The sequence below is a fragment of the Nyctereutes procyonoides genome, unplaced genomic scaffold (assembly GCF_905146905.1).
Source record: "Nyctereutes procyonoides isolate TBG_1078 unplaced genomic scaffold, NYPRO_anot_genome, whole genome shotgun sequence".
Lineage (NCBI taxonomy): Eukaryota > Metazoa > Chordata > Mammalia > Carnivora > Canidae > Nyctereutes > Nyctereutes procyonoides.
In genome coordinates this window covers 16,797,845-16,820,745 of record NW_026575147.1, presented here as the reverse complement: position 1 = coordinate 16,820,745, position 22,901 = coordinate 16,797,845, and the positions used below count along the sequence as shown (strand labels likewise).

The 22,901-nt window shown below is 42.0% G+C and overlaps 1 protein-coding gene across 1 annotated transcript; it reads left to right on the top strand.

Annotated features, from left to right (window-relative positions):
• The first annotated feature begins 7,929 nt into the window (after window positions 1-7,929).
• Window positions 7,930-22,296, top strand: HMGCS2 (3-hydroxy-3-methylglutaryl-CoA synthase 2). The gene is given in 10 exon segments (XM_055312654.1): window positions 7,930-8,110; window positions 12,718-13,172; window positions 14,731-14,856; window positions 15,425-15,589; window positions 16,943-17,108; window positions 18,633-18,803; window positions 19,881-19,987; window positions 20,821-20,946; window positions 22,191-22,250; window positions 22,253-22,296. Coding segments are annotated over 10 exon segments (1,524 nt in total). The 5' UTR covers window positions 7,930-8,006.
• Window positions 22,297-22,901: the final 605 nt, after the last annotated feature.

Sequence of the window (22,901 nt, the reverse complement as noted above, 5' to 3'; positions counted from 1 at the left end):
CAGAGTCTAGGGATAGAGGGAACATTTCTCAACATCTTAAAAGCCATCTACGAAAAACCCACAGCAAACGTAATTCTCAATGGGGAAGCACTGGGAGACTTTCCCCTAAGATCAGGAACAAGACAGGGATGTCCACTCTCACCACTGCTATTCAACATAGTACTAGAAGTCCTAGCCTCAGCAATCAGACAAAAAAAGACATGAAAGGCATTCAAATTGGCAAAGAAGAAGTCAAACTCTCCCTCTTCGCCGATGACATGATACTCTACAGAGAAAACCCAAAAGACTCCACCCCAAGATTGCTAGAACTCATACAGCAATTTGGCAGTGTGGCAGGATACAAAATCAAAGCCCAGAAGTCAGTGGCATTTCTATGCACTAACAATGAGACTGAAGAAAGAGAAATTAAGGAGTCAATCCCATTTACAATTGCATCCAAAAGCATAAGATACCTAGGAATAAACCTAACCAAGGAGGTAAAGGATCTATACCTTAAAAACTACAGAACGCTTCTGAAAGAAATTGAGGAAGACACAAAGAGATGGAAAAATATTCCATGCTCATAGATTGGAAGAATTAATATTGTGAAAATGTCAATGTTACCCAGGGCAATTTACACATTTAATGCAATCCCTATCAAAATACCATGGACTTTCTTCAGAGAGTTGGAACAAATCATCTTAAGATTTGTGTGGAACCAGAAAGGACCCTGAATAGCCAGGGGAATTTTACAAAAGAAAACCATATCTGGGGGCATCAAAATGCCAGATTTCAGGTTGTACTACAAAGCTGTGGTCATCAAGACAGTGTGGTACTGGCACAAAAACAGACACATAGATCAATGGAACAGAGTAGAGAATCCAGAAGTGGACCCTCAACTTTATGGTCAAGTAATATTCGATAAAGGAGGAAAGACTATCCACTGGAAGAAAGACAGTCTCTTCAATAAATGGTGCTGGGAAAATTGGACATCCACATGCAGAAGAATGAAACTAGACCACTCTCTTGCACCATACACAAAGATAAACTCAAAATGGATGAAAGATCTAAATGTGAGAGAAGATTCCATCAAAATCCTAGAGGAGAACACAGGCAACATCCTTTTGAACTCGGCCACAGTAACTTCTTGCAAGATACATCCACGAAGGCAAGAGAAAGAAAAGCAAAAATGAACTATTGGGATTTCATCAAGATAAGAAGCTTTTGCACAGCAAAAGAAACAGTCAACAAAACTAAAGACAACCTACAGAATGGGAGAAGATATTTGCAAATAACATATCAGATAAAGGGCTAGTTTCCAAGATCTATAAAGAACTTATTAAACCCAACAGCAAACAAACAACAATCCAATCATGAAATGGGCAAAAGACAAGAAGAGAAATCTCACAGAGGAAGACATACACGTGGCCAACATGCACATGAGAAAATGCTCTGCATCACTTGCCATCAGGGAAATACAAATCAAAACCACAATGAGATACCACCTCACACCAGTGAGAATGGGGAAAATTAACAAGGCAGGAAACCACAAATGTTGGAGAGGATGTGGAGAAAGGGGAACCCTCTTGCACTGTTGGTGGGAATGTGAACTGGTGCAGCCACTCTGGAAAACTGTGTGGAGGTTCCTCAAAGAGTTAAAAATAGATCTGACTGTATCCTGTATCTGCTGAGTAATATTCCATTGTATACAATGAGGGAGAGTTTGACTTCTTCTTTGCCAATTTGAATGCCTTTATTTCTTTTTGTTGCCTGATTGTTCAGCCTGCTTCCAATATCATTCTTGCCTCCACCCATTTCCTCCATCCTCCTCTCCCAGGCATCCTTCAGACTCCTCAGGGATTGCTCACAGCTTTTTAAAAAGCATTCTCCGGATTCATACTTTTACTCATTTTGCCAGTGCTTTCTGGGTTGATTTGGGAAGAGGCATTCAACAGCTATGATTTTGCCATGTTGCCAAATGGAAAAAGTTTCAACGTAAAATGCTATGCAAATATAAAATAGGCTAAATAGGACAAATACTTGATAATTATCAAAATTCTGAGAGATCAGAAAAATATTTCTTATATAAATTGTGTATTTTGTAACATAGTATTTGTTATTGACATAAAATGACCGTGAGAACATAATTATTTTTTTAACTGCTTAAATATCTGTGAAGATAGAGATTTGGCAATAAATTCCAAAAAGTGATGACAGCTGACGCTGGGGTTTGCTCATCGAGACTCATGGGCAACTGTACCATCACTACACTGTGTCTCCCTCATGTGGAAATTGAATCCTCCCCATTTGAGACTACAGATCATTTTGCTACGTTTGTTCCCTTGGTGATACAACAAATGCAAGGTAACATCTGGAACAGTAAAACTCCAGAAACAACAAAACACCAGCACTCAGGGGTTTTCTGAGAAATCCCATCAGACTCCACGCCCTTTCCCCTACTTCTCTCAAGACCTCTCACCTAATTAGATAGTAATCTATACACACTAACTTCAAGCTTCAGTACTCCTCCATGAAACTTGAAACTCAGAAGCCTTGGAATCAAAGGTCTGAGTGTCTGAGTGTTACCCCAGGCAATCGCAAAAGGCAAGACCTGGCAAGTAAGACACTGGCTAACCAGTAACTAAATCACAAGCAGCATAGGCTCCTCCCTATTGACAGCAGAATTCACATGTAGGTATAGTGAGAGAGCCCTAGAAGTGGATCTATGACACTGATTTCTACTCCTAGCCCTTACCACAAACTAATCATATACCCACAAGCCAGTGTGCACTTCATCTCTCTAAGCCTCGATGTCCAAATCAACTTTGTAGAACTGTTGTGAATAGAGATTGCATGTGAAAGCACTTCAAAACTGATAACGCACCAGATATGTTTGTATTGTATGACTATGATATAAATATGGTTAATTTCCCAAAACATAAAGACATCTCTCCAGACTGTCCATAGAAATAACTTTCCTAAAATCCTGAAAGCATATTTCCTTTAGATTGAGATGTAAAATGCAAATCTCCATGGGAAGGAGGTCCACTTCAATTTATCAGTCACCAGAACCTAGGGTAAATACATTTTCCTCCCATTTGTTGAAATGAAGCCTCTGAGTTTCTGAGGTAGAAGAGAGACAGATGTGGCTAGAAGGGAAAGTCTACCTGGGATACTTGTTTATAATTTGCTCTCCTAAACCAGCACTCTTGATAGAATTACGTAAAAAATAAATATTGATTTGCAAGCCTTTCCTCTGGATATCTAAACTTTTTCATCCATAATAATCAATTTCTCTGATTCTTAATGTTTATCTAGCTCATGACACTCATTTTTGATTAATCAACACTAAGCTGAAAAGCTGCAGCCCAGGAGCTGAAAATCTCAAAGCAAAAATAAAAATGTCTATTTTCATTTAGGAAGTATCAGAATGTGATAATTCATTTAAGTGCTAGAGATGTGTCTTCTTTAAACAAAATAGCCAGATTTTGTCCTCTATTTCCTTCAAAACTTGGAGCAGTTAATAGAAAAAACAGTTACTTGACTGTGTTTGAGTACAATTACTTGACTAAGTTAACTAAATTCCCTTCACGATGGAAAGCAATCACCTGGTGGTATTTTGCTACCATTTCCCGAGTTTATACTTTATATAATGAATTCCCAGTACTTCCTCGATTTACAAGTTTCCCTTGTTTCAAAGGTATAACCACATGAAATTTCCACTTTTTCAGGTCAAAACTGGTTGAAGACTGGCTCAGATTATGCGCAGGTCTAGATAGTCTAGATTCAAAGCCCATTTCCGCTGCTTCCTAAGTATAAACCACAGGTGGTTATATATTCTTTTCTAGGCCTCAGTTTCCTCATGTGTATAATGGATGCTATATATATCAGTCTCAGTTGTGAAAATTAAATGAGGCAATGTATAAAAGTACTTAGCACAGGACCTGACGCATGGTGATTTCTTAGTACATGCTGACTTCAACAACAGAAAAGAGTAAAGTTGATCTTTTCACCTGTATTTTCAGTGCTTAGCATAGTGCCAGGTTTATTGTGTATACTAAATAAAGTTTATGCTAGACTGACTGGTTTTGATCTTCCATGTTATCAAAATGGTCTATTATGCATCCATAATCCTGTGTGAATATTTGTATATTTGGTCTCTAAGCCTAATCCTCCTATTAGTTTTTCAGTCAAATGGGGAGCGTATGGGAACCACCTGGAGCACTCCAGCATTTGGAGGAAGGGCAGCAGGGAGGAGTGGTAGAAGATCTGGAGAAAAATCATGGGAATGTCAAGCCCTATAAGGCAAATGAAAAGGGTATTTCAGGAAAGAGGGAGTGAGTTTTGTGAGTCCGGGGGCAGTTGGAGACTCTGTACTCCAGGGCTGTTTACTAAGGCTGCTATGTCCAAGCCAATGTGGACACAAGGCTGGGGCCCATGCACTCATCCTGTCCCTCTCTCAAGGCTCAGGTCAGAGGCACGGAGCTGGTAAGCAGCCCACTGACCACGCACATGCTGGACACATGCCTCAGGGCTCCCAACCCAGGGCCTCTACCTCCATCTGTCCATGCTTAAGGACCATGGCCAGCAGTGGACAGAGCTGAAGAAAAGCCAATTCATGGGGCTTCTGCCACCAGGCCCAATGAAGGCAGGCACCTACAAGCTGTCCTTTGACACCAAGGGCTACTGTAAGAAGAGGGGGCAGGAGAGCTTCTATCTGTATGTGGAGGTCGCTTTCACCATCACCAATGAGAGACACAGTTTCCATATGCCCCTGCTGCTGAACCCATGGTCCTACACCACATATGGAGGGGGCTAGTAGCCAAGCCATTGCCACTGGCCAACTGCTGGCCTTGTGAGCATCAATCCCATCCCCACAGCTCACTGCAGCACTATAACAGAGGGCACCAGGTTATGCTTCCTGTGGGAGATTCTAGTCCCCCAATGTCCAGTAGCAGCTGAGTCTCAGGCATCAATAAAGTCGATGCTGGCATAAAGAGGGAAAAAAAAGAATGAGAGGTAAGGATGTGAAACATTGAAAATAGACAATATTTTTAATGGTTTTTGCTATACAGTAGAGCATAGATTTGGTGGCACACTTGGTAAAACATTTATGGTCAAGAAGGAGTTTTTTAAAAATGGGATTATAGGGGATCCCTGGGTGGCGCAGCGGTTTAGCGCCTGCCTTTGGCCCAGGGCGCGATCCTGGAGTCCCGGGATCGAATCCCATGTCGGGCTCCCGGTGCATGGAGCCTGCTTCTCACTCTGCCTGTGTCTCTGCCTCTCTCTCTCTCTCGCTCTCTCTCTCTCTCTCTCTGTGACTATCATAAATAAATAAAAATTTAAAAAAAGGGATTATATACTTCTTATAAGTAGAAAGGAAAACTAATCAGAAGGAAGAGAGGGGGTAACTACAGGTCCACAGTCCCCATGTAGATCAGAGGTGATATAATCAGTGCACAAGTGGTAACCTTGACCTTAAACTTAACAGGGACTGTTCCTCTAGGTAGGAAGTGGGAAGGGAGAGTATGGGGTATAAAGGCAGGGAATTTGTTGAATTTGCTAATGGAAGACAGGTAGTTCTCTTCTGATTATTTCTATATTCTTAGTGAAATAGGAGTCAAAGTAATCAGCTCAGAATAAGCAGAGGATAGGGGCTGAAGAGAGAAGAGAAAGTATAACTGGCTCTGTTGGGACTGGAACAGCCAATGGACTAGGAAAATGTAGTAGAACTGGCAGGGTATGCTGGGGGTCCATTTAAAACATGTGGTTGTAAATTTAAAGCTAACAAATCAGTACAATATTGTGTTTTTCTTCAGCCATAGTTAGCTGCTCAGATATAGGCATAGAGGAGACCAGAAGTGGGTTTTACCATATTCAATGGTTTGCTTGGTTAGTCTGACAGAGAGAGTAATGGCAAGGTGTGTGCAAGAGACTCTTTATGGTAATGCACCATGGGTAAGCTGAGCTGCATAAAGAGATAAAAGAGCTCATTTAGAGGTTTGATAAATGGCAAAAAAAAAAAAAAGTGGAGGAGCTATTGGCTGTCCTAGTGGGAGAAAAACGTGGGCTTTAAAAGTGAGCTGGAAAGTGAGGTTATTAAAAATTAAGCTGAATGAAATTAAAATTTAGGAGGTGGTATAGATGCTGGATAAGGTCAGGAGTGTGAGTAGAGAGTGGGAGGCTAAAGGCATGGGGGGGACAAGATTATGGAAGTGGGAACTTAAGTGAAAGGCTGGAGTGGATGAATTATCTATGTGGAGATTGACATTTTCACGAATGCTGAGAGAATTGATGTGGAGAGGAAAACAGTGATTCATGTGCTTCAATCTACATGAATGAAGGAAGTAGAGCAAGATTGTCAGTTGACTCAAGAATGAAGGGTACTGGGTAGCTCAGAGTGATGACACGGGCTTGAAGAGAATGGGGCTTTGGGGAGGAGGGAGAGGAAAAATACTTTGGCAGTATCAATGCAGAGCAAAGAAGACATGAGCCTTAGTCTAAGCAGAGCGGTATCTTGGGTACAGGTGGCCAGGGGGTGGATTTTGTGGGGCAGGCAAAAAGCTCAACCACCATTTGAAAGCTGTATGTTGAGACAGAATAAGAAACAAAGGTCATTTTCAGAAAAGAAATTGGAAACAAAGAATTTTAAATTGATGATAGAACTTTGCAAAAGGCTCAGGGGTAGGGCATGGGTGACAGAGTAAGCTGGGAGGTTCGGTTAGAGCAGTAATACATCAAGGTGTGTGGGGTCAAGAATCTAAACATGACGAAAGACTCAGGAGACATGGACTTCTGGGGGAAACGTAGAAGGTCTCTGCCAGCAGGAAAATGAAGTTACCTCTGACTCCCCTAAAGCAAGAACCACTCTGGCTCTTCTCCATGCCTTCCAAAGAGTCACATTAGATGGGGGAGTTTTACTGAGTGAACCAATGAATAAAGGCATGACCCTCATAAAAGACAGAGGAAGACTAATGCCATGAATGAGAAGGTCAGATGGCAGGAAATTTTATTGATAAGCAGAGTGGAAAGACCAGAATCTGGAGTCAAAAGACATAGATGAGTCCCCAACCTGTCACTTAGGTCTTTGGGAAAGTCCTGCCATCTGACTACGTATGTATCACTGGCCTCATCTGTAAAGTGGACCTTTCCTCCCAAAGAGAGCCCCTTTGGGGATTCTGCACTGCTATTGTAGCCTTCTTGCAGTTCATTTGGAGGTTGTGTACAACTATATTTACATAAGAGTGACAGTAAAGAGAGGAGAGATGTGGTGTGTTCCACATCCTCTCTACCCCAACCCCTTGCCTGTGTGCCAATATCTCCTAACTACTTAAAGGCCACTATTAAAAGATTCATTCTTTTGGTTTTGAAAGATGTTCCTTATTATGCATAATGCATTAGAATAATAACAGCTAACTCCACAGAGAGCATTCTGGAACAGCAGCCAGAGACCAAGATGGGGCAGATGGGGTCATCTCAGGATGTGTGACAAGGAACATCATAGCCCCCTGAACTGGCTGGTCATAAGTAAGGCTACCAGAAGAGCTGAGAAAGGAGGAATCAGGGATCCCTGGGTGGTGCAGCAGTTTAGCGCCTGCCTTTGGCCCAGGGTGTGATCCTGGAGACCCGGGATCAAATCCCACGTCAGGCTCCCGGTGCATGGAGCCTGCTTCTCCCTCTGCCTGTGTCTCTGCCTCTCTCGCTCTCTCTGTGTGACTATCATAAATAAATAAAAATTTTTAAAAAAAGTATTAAAAAAAAAGAAAGGAGGAATCAGAGCCACCCATTCTTACACCTGCTCAGAATCAGGGCAGCTGTGTACAAGTTGGAGAGATGATGTTTTCCTTCAACTCACCCATGTCCTGAAAGACCTTTGGCCCAGTTTTAGAAGCCATCTGAGCCTTGATAAGCAAAGGCGGAGCTTCCAGAGTCAGGAGTCTCAGAGCTCTATAAAGCCCAATGGGGTGCTTGCTGGACAGCTCTCCCAAGGACTGTGAATTGTTGGTTCTGTGCTTCTACCTCTGAAAATGCAACGGCTGTTGACTTCAGTGAAGAGGGTCTTCCAAGTAAAGACAGCAATGACGGAAGCCTTCCTCTCACCAGCTAGCCTTCTTCCAGCAGCCCACCAAAGGTGAGTCACATTGTTCCCAGGGACTGTTGCAGGCCACTCTTTGAGAAGTGTCGTGGAACCAGTAAAAGATAGGCAGAGGGCTTGACATAAGGGAAAGTTCCCTAGCATCCCAGGGAAAAGTTGGCGAGTCTTGTGCACAGCCTTAGATAAGCAGGTTAATCTGCTAGGGTCTCAGTTACCTCCTCTCTAAACAGATGGTCCCTCTCAGTTACAGAGTTCCAGTATCCCAAATCTCTGATACCTGCTATTTATAGATGATGACATCTTTCACTGCACCAGCTGCATGAAGCCGTGGAAATATGAGTACCAGGGTCCCTAGCATTCTCTTCTCCACCACTGTTTCCCCCTTTCCCCCAAATCCTGCCAAGACCTGCAGCATTCTGGGTCAACTGCAATGTTAGTCAAACCAGCTCCTTCAAGTCATTGTAGCAAGATTCCAAGTGGACTAGGGATCAGAAGCATGATTCATGAAATGGGGAAATGGGATGTAAAGGTAAGATGGTGTGTCTGTGTGCAATGTGTGGTGCATAGAAGCACACATGCATGCCTTTTATTTGTAAACACTCCCTGGTTTGGCCCACATGCTTGAAGCTTGTGAACACTGATGGTAATTAATAGCTATAGCTAAGGTCTTGGGTCTCCAAACCATCCACTGGACTGTGGGACTAGCCCATCCCTCCCACTTCCACACTGCATTCCATGAACACATAGAAAAACGATGTTGATCCAATGTCTTTCCTTGCCTGGGATCCAGGGACCTGACTGTATAAATGTGTGGAGTAGGGAATGATGTTCCTTAGCCTTCTTATTTTCTTCCTAATTCTCTGCCATTGTCCACACTCTCCTCCACCCTCTTTAGACAGGGCACATGTCCCAGGTCAGCATTTAAGCTGTTATTGTATTTGTGAAGATTGACATGGATTTTTTTCAATAAGCCCAGCAAAAGACAAACTTTAGAACTCTTCCAACTTGCCCCTTCTGGCATCCTTGGTTCACATGTTTCCCTTTTCCAGGGTACTTGCAGCTCATCCCACTTTCTGTGGCCTGAAAGTATTAAAAATCTTTCTTGAGTCTCTCTGTGTCTCTCTTTCTCTGTTCATCTGTCCCATCCACTACAACCTGCACCAGCTCTAAATCCAACCCAAGAACTTCCATCTAAGCTTATGCTTCACCACTGATTAAAGAAGAATCATGCCCTCCACTTGGTAGTCCCCATCTGTTTTTCTCATGTGCTGTGTCCCTAATCCTCTTCACTCTTCACTCCCTACTTACTTAGTCACCTCCCGCTATGAATGCCGCCCCATGCAACCCCCTCTAATTCTTCAGCATCAGAAGTTCCACTCATCCTTCAAAGTTGATCTCAAATTTAGCCTCTTCCATGAAGACTTTTCTGAGCCTACCACCCACATGAAATCTCCACTTCCTCCAAACTCCGTAGGATTTTGCCTATATCCCTCTTGAGGCTCTTCTCACACTCTGACTCCCAGCATGTGCTTGTGTATTCCTCCCACTGATTGAGGAAGTCCTAAGAATCTTGATTTCCTCTTTTCTTTTCCCACCTTCTCTACCTCAGCACCCTCTCACTAGCACAGTGCCTGGCATGTAACAGTGAATTTTGAAACATGAGAGGAGGAGAGATGGAATAAAGAAAGAAAAGCTTAATGGTTTAAGCTTAATCTGAAACCAAGTAACCTCAGAACAAAACCAATTTTAAATTAAATACAGTGATTATTCTCCAGAGAAAATATACAACATTAGAAGAACACTCTTAACTGCAGTGGTCTGAACTTTCTGGAAGCCTCTACAAGCTAACTTTTTCTCAAGGCTCCAGAATCCATTTCCAGAAATAGCCCCCTACTAAGATCGTTACAAAAGTTACCAAGTGGCTGATTCTTGGAACCTCTCCTTGAAAGTTCAGATTTCTAACTGGAAAAAGAGTGAGGCAGTGAGCTCAGAAAAGGCAGAAGGAGAATGAGGCTGAGGGGGAAGCCAGCCAAGCATAGGAACAATGCTGGCTAATCATTGGCTCCTACATACTGGGGAGGATTCTCCACAAATATTTGTGAGTACAAACTCCAATTACCTGGGGAACACCAAATAAATAGGGCAGATAACTAAATTCCAAGCCTCTCTTGTCAGATACAGATGAATATTTATACTCTGCCTTATGATCTTGTGATCTATTTTGCCTCACAATGCTTCAAAGTGACATTTCTGATGGGAGAACTGGGGTTTACCAAAAGCCCAGACCTCAGGATTATTGACAAACATACTCAATCTGAGCTATAGTTTCTATGCTGTAGAGCTAAATGCATGTACCTGTGAAGCCATCCTGTCATTCACCATGGTCAGGAATTCTGTAGCCATGGGCAGCCTGGGTAGCTCAGGGGTTTAGTGCTGCCTTCAGCCCAGGGCCTGATCCTGGAGACCCAGGTTAGAGTTCTACGTCAGGCTCCCTGCAGGGAGCCTGCTTCTCCCTCTGCCTATGTCTCTGCCTCTCTCTCTCTCTCTCTCTCTCTCTCTCTCTGTGTGTGTGTGTGTCTCATGAATGAATAAATAAAATCTTTTAAAAAAGGAATTCTGTAGCCAGATATGAGTCAAAGGACTCTGGTGGCACTGGTGAATGCCTTGGTGGTCCCACAGTGGTGAAAGGACAGGATATTTCTAACACATGCATAATGATGAAGGTACTCTGAACATCGCTTCAATGCAGACTTTGATTTCACCATCTGTAAAATGAAGAATATCACTAACATCACAGGATTTCAGGTACTTTCATGTGGGAACAGATGGAGGTGGATTTGGTGATTTCTATATTTGTAGCTGGAAGGAGAAACTCCAGACTTTCACCAGGGGTATTAGTAGTCAGGATTGAAGACAAGTGGGTAGGTCTAGGGAAGAAACAGATTATCTTCTCCCTCTGTTCCCATTTAGAATTGTTCTCTCTGTCTTCTGTATTCTTACAACCTTTTCTTGTTATACTATGTATTAAGCTGTAAAATGTCTGCCTCTTCCATTAGACCATGCTCTCTTGGTGAGCACAAAGATGCCTTCTTCACTACTGTGCATCTGGAATCCAGCACTGTGTTGGATGTGCTCCATAAATATTCAGAGGCCCAATCAGAAAAGGCAGAGAGATAATTTGCTTCGACGTGGATGGACCTGGAGGGTATTATGCTGAGTGAAATAAGTCAATCGGAGAAGGACAAACATTATATGGTCTCATTCATTTGGGGAATATAAAAAATAGTGAAAGGGAATAAAGGGGAAAGGAGAAAAAATAAGTGGGAAATATCAGAAAGCGAGACAGAACATGAGAGACTCCTAACTCTGGGAAATGAACTAGGGGTGGTGGAAGGGGAGGTGGGCGGGGGGTAGGGGTGACTGGGTGATGGGCACTGAGGTGGGCACTTGACGGGATGAGCACTGGGTGTTATTCTGTATGTTGACAAATTGAACACCAATAAAAAATAAATTTATTAAAAAAAAAGAAAAGGCAGAGAGAATGGAATCAAGCAGGAAATTTCCTTAACAAGTAGAAAAACAACAGATGTGTTCTTGTGTAGTAAAAAGAAACAAGGAGGAAGGGAATAATGAAAGGAGCACCTTAAAACTGAATGAGATTTTTAAAGTCATGACCTATGAGGTTTATAACATGTGTAGAAGTAAACCATATGACAATAATAGCTCAAAGGGTTGGAGAGGATAAACCAAGTTAAAGTATGGTTTTCACTGTTCAGAAAACAGTAGAAGTATTCATTTAAGTTAGATTACAATAAACCAAGCATGCATATTGTAATCTGGTCATTATTAAAAGAAAAGGAAAAGACAAAATGGATTAATAAATACTTGCTTAATCCAGAAGAATGCCAGACAGAAGAAATAAAGAAGCAAAGGACATATGAGACAAATAGAAATGGTGAGATAGTAGATTCAATCCCATCTATATTAGTCATTACAATAAATCTAATTGAACTAGTTACGCCAATTAAAGCACCAATATTATAAGACTTGTGAAAAACAAACAAAAAAGACCCAACTATGGGCTGTTTGGAAGAGATGTGTGTTGGGGGTCCCTGGGTGGCTCACCAGTTTGGCGCCTGCCTTTGGTCCGGGGCATGATCCTGGGGTCTCGGGATCGAGTCCTGCGTCGGGCTCCTGGCATGGAGCTTGCTTCTCCTTCTGCCTGTGTCTCTGCCCTCTCTCTCTCTTTCTCTCTCTCTGTCTGTCATGAATAAATAAATAACATCTTTTTTTTTAAAAAAAAGGAAGAGATGTGTGGTAAATATAAAGACCCTGAGAGATGAAAGATATAAAAGGACAACAAAAGATATACCACGCAAACAGTAAAGAAAAACTAAGGCAGCTTTCTTAACATCAGGAAAAGTAGACTTGGTGGCAGGAATATCACAAAGATAAATTGAAGAGGGACCTTTGATAAGGATAAAAGGGTTAACCCAACAGAAAGATAACCACCTTAAACTTGCACTCATCTGATAATATAGCTTCAAAACACATGAAAAATGAATGAAATGATTACTATATTGTATTTTGAGAAGACTCACTGGAGACCATTACTAGGATTTTGATTGTTATTTCCACTACAGGCTTTCTACAATCTCTGCTGGCCCCTTGGCCAAAACAGACACTTGGCCAAAGGATGTGGGCATCCTTGCCCTGGAGGTCTATTTCCCTGCCCAGTATGTGGACCAAACAGACCTGGAGAAGTATAACAATGTGGAAGCAGGGAGGTACACGGTGGGCTTGGGCCAAACCCATATGGGCTTCTGCTCCGTCCAGGAGGACATCAACTCCCTTTGCCTGACGGTGGTGCAGCGGCTGATGGAACGCACACAGCTCCCATGGGACTCTGTGGGTTGGCTGGAAGTGGGCACTGAGACCATCATTGACAAGTCCAAGGCTGTCAAAACAGTGCTCATGGAGCTTTTCCAGGATTCGGGCAATACTGACATTGAGGGCATAGATACCACCAATGCCTGCTACGGTGGCACTGCCTCCCTCTTCAATGCTGCCAACTGGGTGGAATCCAGCTCCTGGGATGGTATGTGCTTCCCAAGATCTTATGTAAGAAAGGAACAGGGTTAGAGGTCGAATCCTCAGTTTTGTTTCTTCATTTCCCCAGCGATTTCATCAGGGAGGGGACGACAACCTATTCACACAGCTGCTGCTATCATCGACAACCACAATGATGATAAATGCTTAGACCTGGATAGCTTTATACTGTTAATTAGGTAGCCTGTTCACATAGCCCCCCAACAGCCTAGGAAGCAGGCATTATGCCTGATTTATGGGTAAGAAAAGTGGAGGATCTGATATCTGTGGCATGGATGAGACACCCAAACAAATCCAACATATTCCTATTTCTCATAAGTTTCTCCTGAGCCTCTGAGAGATGGAGATTTAAACAAGCTTGTGTATTAAAGAGAAAGCATGCTGGTAGAAATAGACCTAAAGAACCACAGGATAAAAAAACAAAACGAAGAAAAGAGTCACAGGACAAACTATTACATGGAGTATTTATTCTCTTACTCCCTTGCCTGGTTACTAGGAAATTATCTTTTGCTTAACATATTTTTTTTAAAAATTTATTTTATTTATCTGCTTATTTATGAGAGAAGGAGGTGGGGAGGGACAGAGGGCATGGGATAAGCAGACTCTGTGCTGAGCCCCAAGCCCAGTGCTGGGCTTGATCCCACGACCCTGAGATCATGACCTGACTGAAATCAAGAGTTGGATACTGAACCCCCTGAGCCATTAAGGCACCGTATATTTTGTACTCAATATATTATCCTGTATCTTGCTTAAATCCCTTAACTACTTTCAGCCTCAGAGCTCTATTTGGCAACCAGCCTTGCAGGGCTGGTAAAAGGACTGTACAAGAGATCCATGAATATTATCTGTACAGTCAAGGCACTTAGTATGTTTACTAAGTGGAAACTGGAATTTAAAACATTCATAATTAAAATGATTTATAATTAATATAATTAACGTAAGTTATAAAATTGATTATAAATTCTTAATGTTGGCAGGGACCTTAGAGATTATCTAACCCAATATTCTTTATTTCAAAGCAAGGCCAAGAAGAGGTGGATGATTTGCTGTGCAGTGCATTTCCAGGCTGCCATTCAGAGATCTTCTCACCCATCTGAAGAAGTATATATATATATATATATATATATATATATATATATATATATACATATATATATATTCCAACTCCAAGTATATAAATAAATAAATATATATATATATTTATATTTGGGGTTGGAGTTGGAATTGTTATAATTCTTAGAAGAAATTTCTTGGGTTTCAATGAATTTGTGTTGGAATCCTGACTCTGAATCCTTATCATGCCATCTATTAATTGTGTGGCTTGGGCCAAGTGACTTAAGTTCTTTGGGCCTCCATTTCTGTGTGGATAAGGAGGGAATAACTGTACCTGATATATAGACTTATCATGAGGAAAGAGATTTTTATTTTTGTTCACTGGTCTGTCTTCAGTACTCAAATTGTGTCTTGCTCACAGGAAGCACACAGTCTACTTGAAGTTTGGGTAGTGATCTGGAGTAGAGATAATTACTTCTTGTCTCTCATTACAGGTCGCTATGCGATGGTGGTCTGTGGAGACATTGCAGTGTATCCCAGTGGGAATGCTCGCCCCACAGGTGGGGCTGGAGCTGTGGCCATGCTAGTTGGGCCCAAGGCCCCTCTGACCCTCGAGAGAGGTCTGTGATAAACTGTGGAAATGTGGTACCAAGAGACTGTGCACAGCAAATGCATAGCTCCCAATCCCAAGTTGGCATACCCACTACACAGGGCTGAAGTATGGATTTGAGGATGACATGATTTGCCTTCAAGGGGCTGAACTGGGGAACAAAGGGCAGAGAGGAAGGAAAGAGAGGGATTAGTGAGGTTTCCTCTTCTGCAACATCATGCATTGTAATAATGATGCATGGAATGTATGACATTGGGGCTGCAGATGAGGCTCTTTAAGGAGCCTGACTGACAATTTAAGGTGAAAGAAGATAATTGGGTATAAGGAGAAAGGTTCTCCTTTGAGACTTTTGGCATCTATTCCAGATTTGGTTAAGGCCATATACGTATGGAAATGGAAATATAAATCTCATTTATATAAGAGTAACCATCTATTCAACTCCCTTTAAATTTGGGAGGGATGTTGAGTGGGCTCAGACAGAGAAATGCCAAGAAACTGTTAGTATATGGCTCTCTATCCTCTCTGCTCCATGGGGGCTGCATTATACAGTCCCTGAATCTCTCTGTGTGCCTTGCCAGGGCTTAGAGGAACCCACATGGAGAATGTATACGACTTCTACAAACCAGATGCGGCTACAGAGTACCCAATAGTGGATGGGAAGCTCTCCATCCAGTGCTACCTACGGGCCTTGGACAGGTGTTACACATTATACCGTCAAAAAATCCAGAAACAGTGGAAACAAGGTATGGGACTCAGAGGACAGAAAGTAGATATTCTGTTTCTGGGGCCATGAGTTGGTTCTAAAAGCTTTAGACAAAGTTTCTTCTCCCCTTCAAAAATGATCTCAAGGGAGTTGCTTCATGTTCCCTTCCTCCTACACCCTTCTCTGGGTCTATGCTAAAGTCCATCTGGAAGCAATCCAAATTCAAGTATGAACCTGCCTCTAACTTGAGCTAAATGAAAGAAAGTAAACAGCCTAAGGCCAAAGCCGCCAATAGGAAACCAGTGGGTGTCAGCCACCTAGGGAGGTGCTGTGGTGAATCAAGAATAACCACATCCTACTAGGGCTTGGATTTGTTTCTGTTGAAGTCAGGATTGATTTGACTCACAGTTTGTAATTTGCTACCTTTTAAAGTCTGATCGATGATGAAAATCTTACTTCTACTCTCAGTGTACTAAAGTGTTAGTGATTTTTCTTTGGATGGTAATGTTACAAATTAATTTTATATTCACCTTTAGTTTGAGTTTCCCTGCTAAGAAAATACGTACTGCTTTCATAATCAGGAAACAAACTTTATTTTAAAAGTTCAGAGCAATCTACTTTAAAAAACAGAAGGGTTCTTACCTGATTAACCATGGCCTGAAGGGCACCTGGATAGGCAGTTTTCAGTGTGGGAAAAGGCACTTGTGGAAGTGTCAGAGCACAGGCACTTGTGGAAGTGTCAGAGCACAGGGTGACCTTAGGAGCCGTGTCTTACCCCTTTCCACTGCACTGAAACAGATGCCAGCCATCACTGCTGGCCCCTATAAGTAAGCAGTGGACTTGGACTTCTCTACCTTCCATCCACTGTAAACTTGCTATTGGCTAATTGCTCTCACCAACTCTGAATTCTTTCAGCATTCTAATTTTAGAATATAGAATTTAACCTAATATAGAATTTGATTGATGCTGCTTTGGCTCTCAGTACTAAGAGACAGTGTGGGGTGTCTATAGGGTCAGAGACATGAGAACCTAAATCCAAAGCCAGCCATTTTCAAGCTGGGTAACCTTGGACACATGACCTATCTTCATATTTTAGAGACTTTGTTTCCTCCTCTGAAAAATAAAGAAAGTACCACAACACTAGTTTGATTTGGAGGAATTATCTGTCATAAAGGTTGGCAATAGTAGACAGGAAGAAAACATTTGTTTCTTTTTTTCTTTCTTTATAAGTAGAGTGCTTAGTAAAATGCTTGTAAAGTCAATGAACGAACCTTACATGTGTTTGCTGGAGTAGGAGCTGCCACAAGACTCTCAGCATACTTAGGTCTTGGGGTGTAGGTCTACGTGGTTCATCTGCCATAGCACATCCTTACTTTCACACTTCCTCTTCCAGCTGGCATCGATCGGCCTTTCACTCTCGATGACTTACAGTTTATGATCTTTCACACACCCTTCTGCAAGATGGTCCAGAAATCCCTGGCTCGCCTGATGTTCAATGACTTCCTGTCAGCCAGCAGTGACACACAGACCAGCCTCTATAAGGAGCTGGAGACCTTCAGGTGGGTCCTCTTTGGGGAACCTAGAGGTTCTTGAGGGCTGAGGAAGGAGGAGATTTCCTCACACCTTGAGTTTGTATCATCAGCCAACCCTGCGGGGAGGGGACAGTCCTCCAAGACAATAGAAATGACACCAAGTCCATATGGTCTGCATAAGGCCCTCCACCTTTTATCTCTAGAGAGCACAGGGAATTTGCCAGCATCTCTAAATAAAGTGGCTATAAGAAGCATCAGAGAATAAGAAAAAGGGGAAAGGGAGAGTGGATAAATCATTCAGTCAGTAAACATTTTGTGAACATCAACTATGCGTCAGGCATCATTCTAGACTCTAGGGATACCAAAATGAATGTGACTCCATGATCCTTGCCTCAAGGATCTTACAGTCTCTATGGACAGAAACACCTCAAAGCAAATAATCACAGTACAGGATGGCAACTTGGGAGCAACAGGCCTCATTCTCACTTGCCATTGTTGAGTTAATGTCTTGCCCTATTAACTTAATTTCCCTATCTATGAAATGGAGATAGTCCAGCTCACCCCCTTTGAAGAATATTGTTTATTGATGCATTACTCCAAGACATATAGAAAAGAATTATCTTCAATACACAATTCCCACTGGAAACAAAATATTCCCTTTTCTTCTTGGTAGCTGTTTAGTTCAAGTTTTGGAGTATTCTACCAATATTTGTCCCCATTACTAACTATTACTACTAACCCTGCCACTAACATCAAACACAAAACATCAAAATGAGCACAAACACTACTTATAAGACTTGCCCCATGAAAAAAAAATCTAACATATATCAAAGACAATAGTTTAATATCATTAATATATGGAAGTCTCATCAGTGATAAACACCCTAATAGAAAAATAAACAAAAGATATGGACCAGAAATTTCCTCAAAGAAGAAATGCACAGGATCCTATTTTCAAATGTGCTTACTCATTAGTAACAAATTTAAACAAGTTACCATTTTCCTTACACAGCCTTTAAAAATTTTTGAATACCCAGAATTGATGAGGCTCTGGGAAAACAGGCAACAGTGGATGTGTAAATTGATACAAGGGCTTTGGGGAGAAAAAGAAAACACAAAACAAAGGCCCAAAATGGCTCAGTAAATCCACGTGTGTGAGGGAACATGTAGCACTTAAACTGGGGAGGACAAGAATGGGTAGATTGGTTCTAGTAGGGCACATCATATCATGGCTCATTCTGCAGCCTTTAAAATGCTTAGAGATGATGATTTAAGGTCATTGAGAAAATTAGTTAGTGATGCATGCTGAATAGAATATATAGCATGCTTTTGTTTTCTAGTTAGCCTTATGAAAACAGGGATGGATCCACAAGAAAAATTGACCCAAATGCACTCTGAATGGTAGGACTTTGTGCTTGTCTGTATTTCCAAATATTTTGTAGTAAAAATATCTGCCTCAAAGTCTCTCCAGAAGCTCTTACTTTTCCCCCTTGCTGTCTCTCTCCCCTTCTGTGGTCTCTCACCTGGCCTGTGTCTCTGGCTGCCTCCTAGGGGGCTGAAGCTGGAAGACACCTACACCAACAAGGACATGGATAAAGCACTTCAAAAGGTCTCCCTGGACTCATTCAACAAGAAAACCAAGGCCTCCCTTTACCTCTCCACACACAATGGGAATATGTACACCTCATCCCTTTATGGGTGCCTGGCTTCCCTTCTGTCCCAGTGAGTACTGCGCTTAGCCCTGCCTCCTACCCCCCACCTTATGGTCTGAGGGGTAAACCAGGTTTGGTTCATCTTCTGATCCGGAAATTTTTAAGGAAGGAAAGATAGAAGAAAAGATAATGAAACTCATTTCAAAGGTGCATGTATAGGCAGATTTAGAATCAGTATTAAACAGTGGTCTCCAAAGTGATGATGTATAATGTTAAGGGATGTGTAAGATCTACTTGGATGGAGCAAGAAAATTGTAGAACTTTGATGCGTATTTTTATCTCATACATTTAAAATCTCTGTCCCTAGTAAAGCATGGTGGTTAGGAGAGTCTAGCTTTAAAAAAAAAAAAAGGAGAGTCTAGCTTTAGAACCCATAAATGAGGTCTAAATACCACTTATTAGCTTTGATCTTGGAAAAATACTTGACCTCTACACTCTACATGCTTCACTTGCTCCATCTATAAAACATGCACAATAACAATACCTACTGTCTAGTGTTTTGACAAATGTTAAATTATAAATGCATTTATAATTTATATTTAAAATGCATAAATATTAAATTATAAATGCTAATCCTCATCAAGTGCTTGGACGCTAGTTGTTATTTCTATTGATATTCTGTTTATGGGTTTTATAAGGAAATGCTTTACTATAGTACCTACACATAACATAGGAGATACATATATGGACTCAATCAAATTATTACTGATGAGGGGATGATAAAAAGGTACAACTGCTGAAACACTGCCAGAAAACCTGGAAGCCTTGAAGTGGCCTGACCTCCAAACCTCAGATTTCACTGAATTCTTCTTGTCCTCATAGGAGGGGAGAAGCTCTTTTTATGCCCCAAATTCTGTGATGCTCAATGTGCCTTTTGTATCTTAGATTTTGGCCAGTCTCCTGGCAAGTTTTCTTCTTTCTGAGTCTATCTCCAGGGTCTTCCAAAAGCTCATCTTTGTGCAAAATGCCTGGAGCCCATTTCTACTTGCAAGTCATTGACTAGATTGGGGTGATAAGTTTATGGTTTATTTGAAGGACAGAATATAATGCCAATGCACTTCTTGGGTTTTGATTTCTTTCCATGCAGGCACTCTGCCCAAGACTTGGCTGGCTCCAGGATTGGGGCCTTCTCTTATGGCTCTGGCTTGGCAGCAAGTTTTTTTTCATTTAGAGTGTCCCAGGATGCTTCTCCAGGTGAGTCCTGTCTTTCTATTGGCACTTCTGGTAAGATTCTTCAGGTAAAAGAAACCACTCTCTGCCTCACCACTACTGAGGCTCCCACCTGGACAGAATAATGTTGAGCTTAAGTATAGAGGAATTGGGGCACCTGAGTGGCTCAGTCAGTTAAGCATCTGCCTTCAGCTCAGGTATAGATCTCCAGGTCCTGGGATGGTGTCCCACAACAGGCTTCCTGCTCAGCGGGGAGTCTGCTTCTCCCTCTCCTTCTGCCCCATCCCTGCTTGTGCTCTTTCTATTTCTGTCTGTCTCTCAAATTAAATAAATAAATAAATCTCTGAAAAAAAAAAAAAGAACAGAGGAACTCCCTGAAGGGATTTAAGCAATGGAGTACATTTGTATACTATATGTAGTTGAAGCATTTGCCTGGCTACTACTTGGAACTAGGTTGAAGAGAAACAAAGGTGGAAAGGGGAAACCAGTCAGGTTGTTCCAGCAAACAGTCCAGGCAGGAGGTAATTAATGGCCATTTGGTTGCAACTGGTTAAAGAGAAGTTGATGGATTTGAGATTTTCAATACATGTTTTTGATTACTTTATGTCAGATGGGATCAAGGGTGTACATCTTAGCACTATGTGGGACATACCTGGAATAAAAGAGTGTGTCTCCCCATATGTTTCACTAACATTATGTTTGCTGATTTTTATCATTTCTCAATATTCCAAGTCACACACAGCACTTTCCGCCAGGGTTGGAGCTCCCACAGAACCTGGCTCTCTATTGGGCTCATGACTGGTTGCAGTGATAATGACAGTGAAAGCAGATTTAACAATCTTGCCTTTGATTCCCAGGATCCCCCCTGGAGAAGCTGGTGTCTAGTATGTCAGACCTGCCAAAACGTCTCGCCTCCCGGAAGCGTGTGTCCCCTCAGGAGTTCACAGAAATAATGGACCAAAGGGAACAATTCTACCATAAGGGTAAGAAAAAGACAGGGAGAAAGGAGAAGGAAATTTTCTCAGATTCTGCTCTGTCAGTGGCAGAGAACTGGGGATTCATCATAGGTCTGGACTATAGTGACCCGGACTGAGGATGTCTATGAGATATGATTGGGAGAAAATCTGTTAGGTCCAAAGGAGCAAAAATTGGGTGGCAAAGCAGAAGGCAGAGTGGAGAAGAGGTGGGAGGCAGCATGTACCTTCTTGGTATAGATTGTAGTTAACTACTCAAAACAGGATGCTGAAAATGCAGTCCCAAGAACACCAGACATGTGGTCTTGGAAACTGCTATCTATGCAACGGTTAAAAGAGCCCAGACTTTGGAGGTAGATATTCAAATCTAAACCAACCTGTGACACTCACTAGCTCTTCATCTTTGGGAAAATTATTGAAGTTTTCTCAGTTGTCTTACTTTTAAAATCATACCAACTTTGCAGGATTGCCAAACAGATTAATTGAATTAATGTACTTAAATAAATTATCAACAGATATTACTGTTTTTGCTCACCTGCCCCCTTTCCCTATCAAACATAAAAAACAAAATATTGCCCAATAAAGCAACAAAGGAAAAGGAGCTAAAGTTATGACTAGAGAGACTAGATGGTGGTTTTAAAACCAATACCAAAACAAAACATCTTTTCTCAAGCAAGAGTTGGGACATATGGTTTGCAGTGTGGTCTGAAAGAAAGACAGAATATGCGGAACCGGGAATGTTCCAGAAAACCTAGGCCTAGTAGTCATCCATCTTCTCTGGAACAGGAGACACCTTAGGGCAAAGAGGAAAAGCAATTAAAATAGAAATAGGACTTCTGAGATGAGCATTGGTGGACAAAGACCAAAAATAATACAATGAGTCAGAGCCAGAGAACTTAGGGCGTACTGGAAGACAGGGAGATCTGAGGTGTACATATACACTGGCAAGAGGACATAAAGAGGACTTCAAGAGAAGAAGGTCATGTTCACTGTGGGAAAACGTCATACTCCTATACCAAATTTCTAATAGCCAAGGCTTATGTACTTGATCCAAGATGGCTGCTTGGATCAAGTACATAAGGTTAGTACTAGATCTAGTACAAGGTCCAGGGCTCTGCTGGGTTGTGACAGGTGGCTTCACAGCCCCTTGCCACACAGCCAGGAGAGCTTCAGGTGGAGGCATCCTTAGGACTCTTTTCTCTTCCCTAACCCCATGTAGCTTTTCGTAAGTATTGCCTCTTCTCGTTCCACAGTGAATTTCTCACCACCTGGGGACACAAGCAGTCTTTTCCCAGGCACGTGGTACCTGGAGCGGTGGATGAGCTGTATCGCCGCAAGTACGCACGGCGACCAGTGTAAAGGTGGTGAGTGACATTTTGTAGGGTTGGTTTTTCCTCTGGGTGACAGGTGCAATTCCAATAGTGTAACCAAGCCAGACAGGGTCTACAACTCCAAAATGATCAGAAGTGGGGAGTTTGTACTATCAGGAGCACATAGAATCCATGGGACTCTTTTTTCTAGAAAGACAAAAGCTGGGGAAAGGCCATGTTTTTAACTCTGGAATGTGAAAACAAAAAAAACAAAACAAAACCTCATTTCCCTGATCTGCCCATGATAGGAAGATCCCCTAGAACCTTGATAGAAACAAATTTGGCATCTGTGAAGGAACCAGGCGATAAACCTGAACCTACAGAACTCCTTCCTCCAAAGGAGTGAGGTAGTAACAAAGAGGAGTGGCTTCAGAAAAGGTAGATACTAGTGTTTTGGCGACAGATTCATGAAGAAACAAGGTGTTGGGAATTCTGTTGGAGCCAGAAGCCTTGGCAGGAGGGGGCTTTGCCAGGCAGTTCCTCCTGGGGAACAGCAGTGAGATTTGGAAAGTCAGTGGAGAGGGGAGCGGAAGTAGAAAGAGAGAAGGGTTTCTGCAAGAGGACTGCCTGAGGGGGAGATGGGAGGATTTTTAA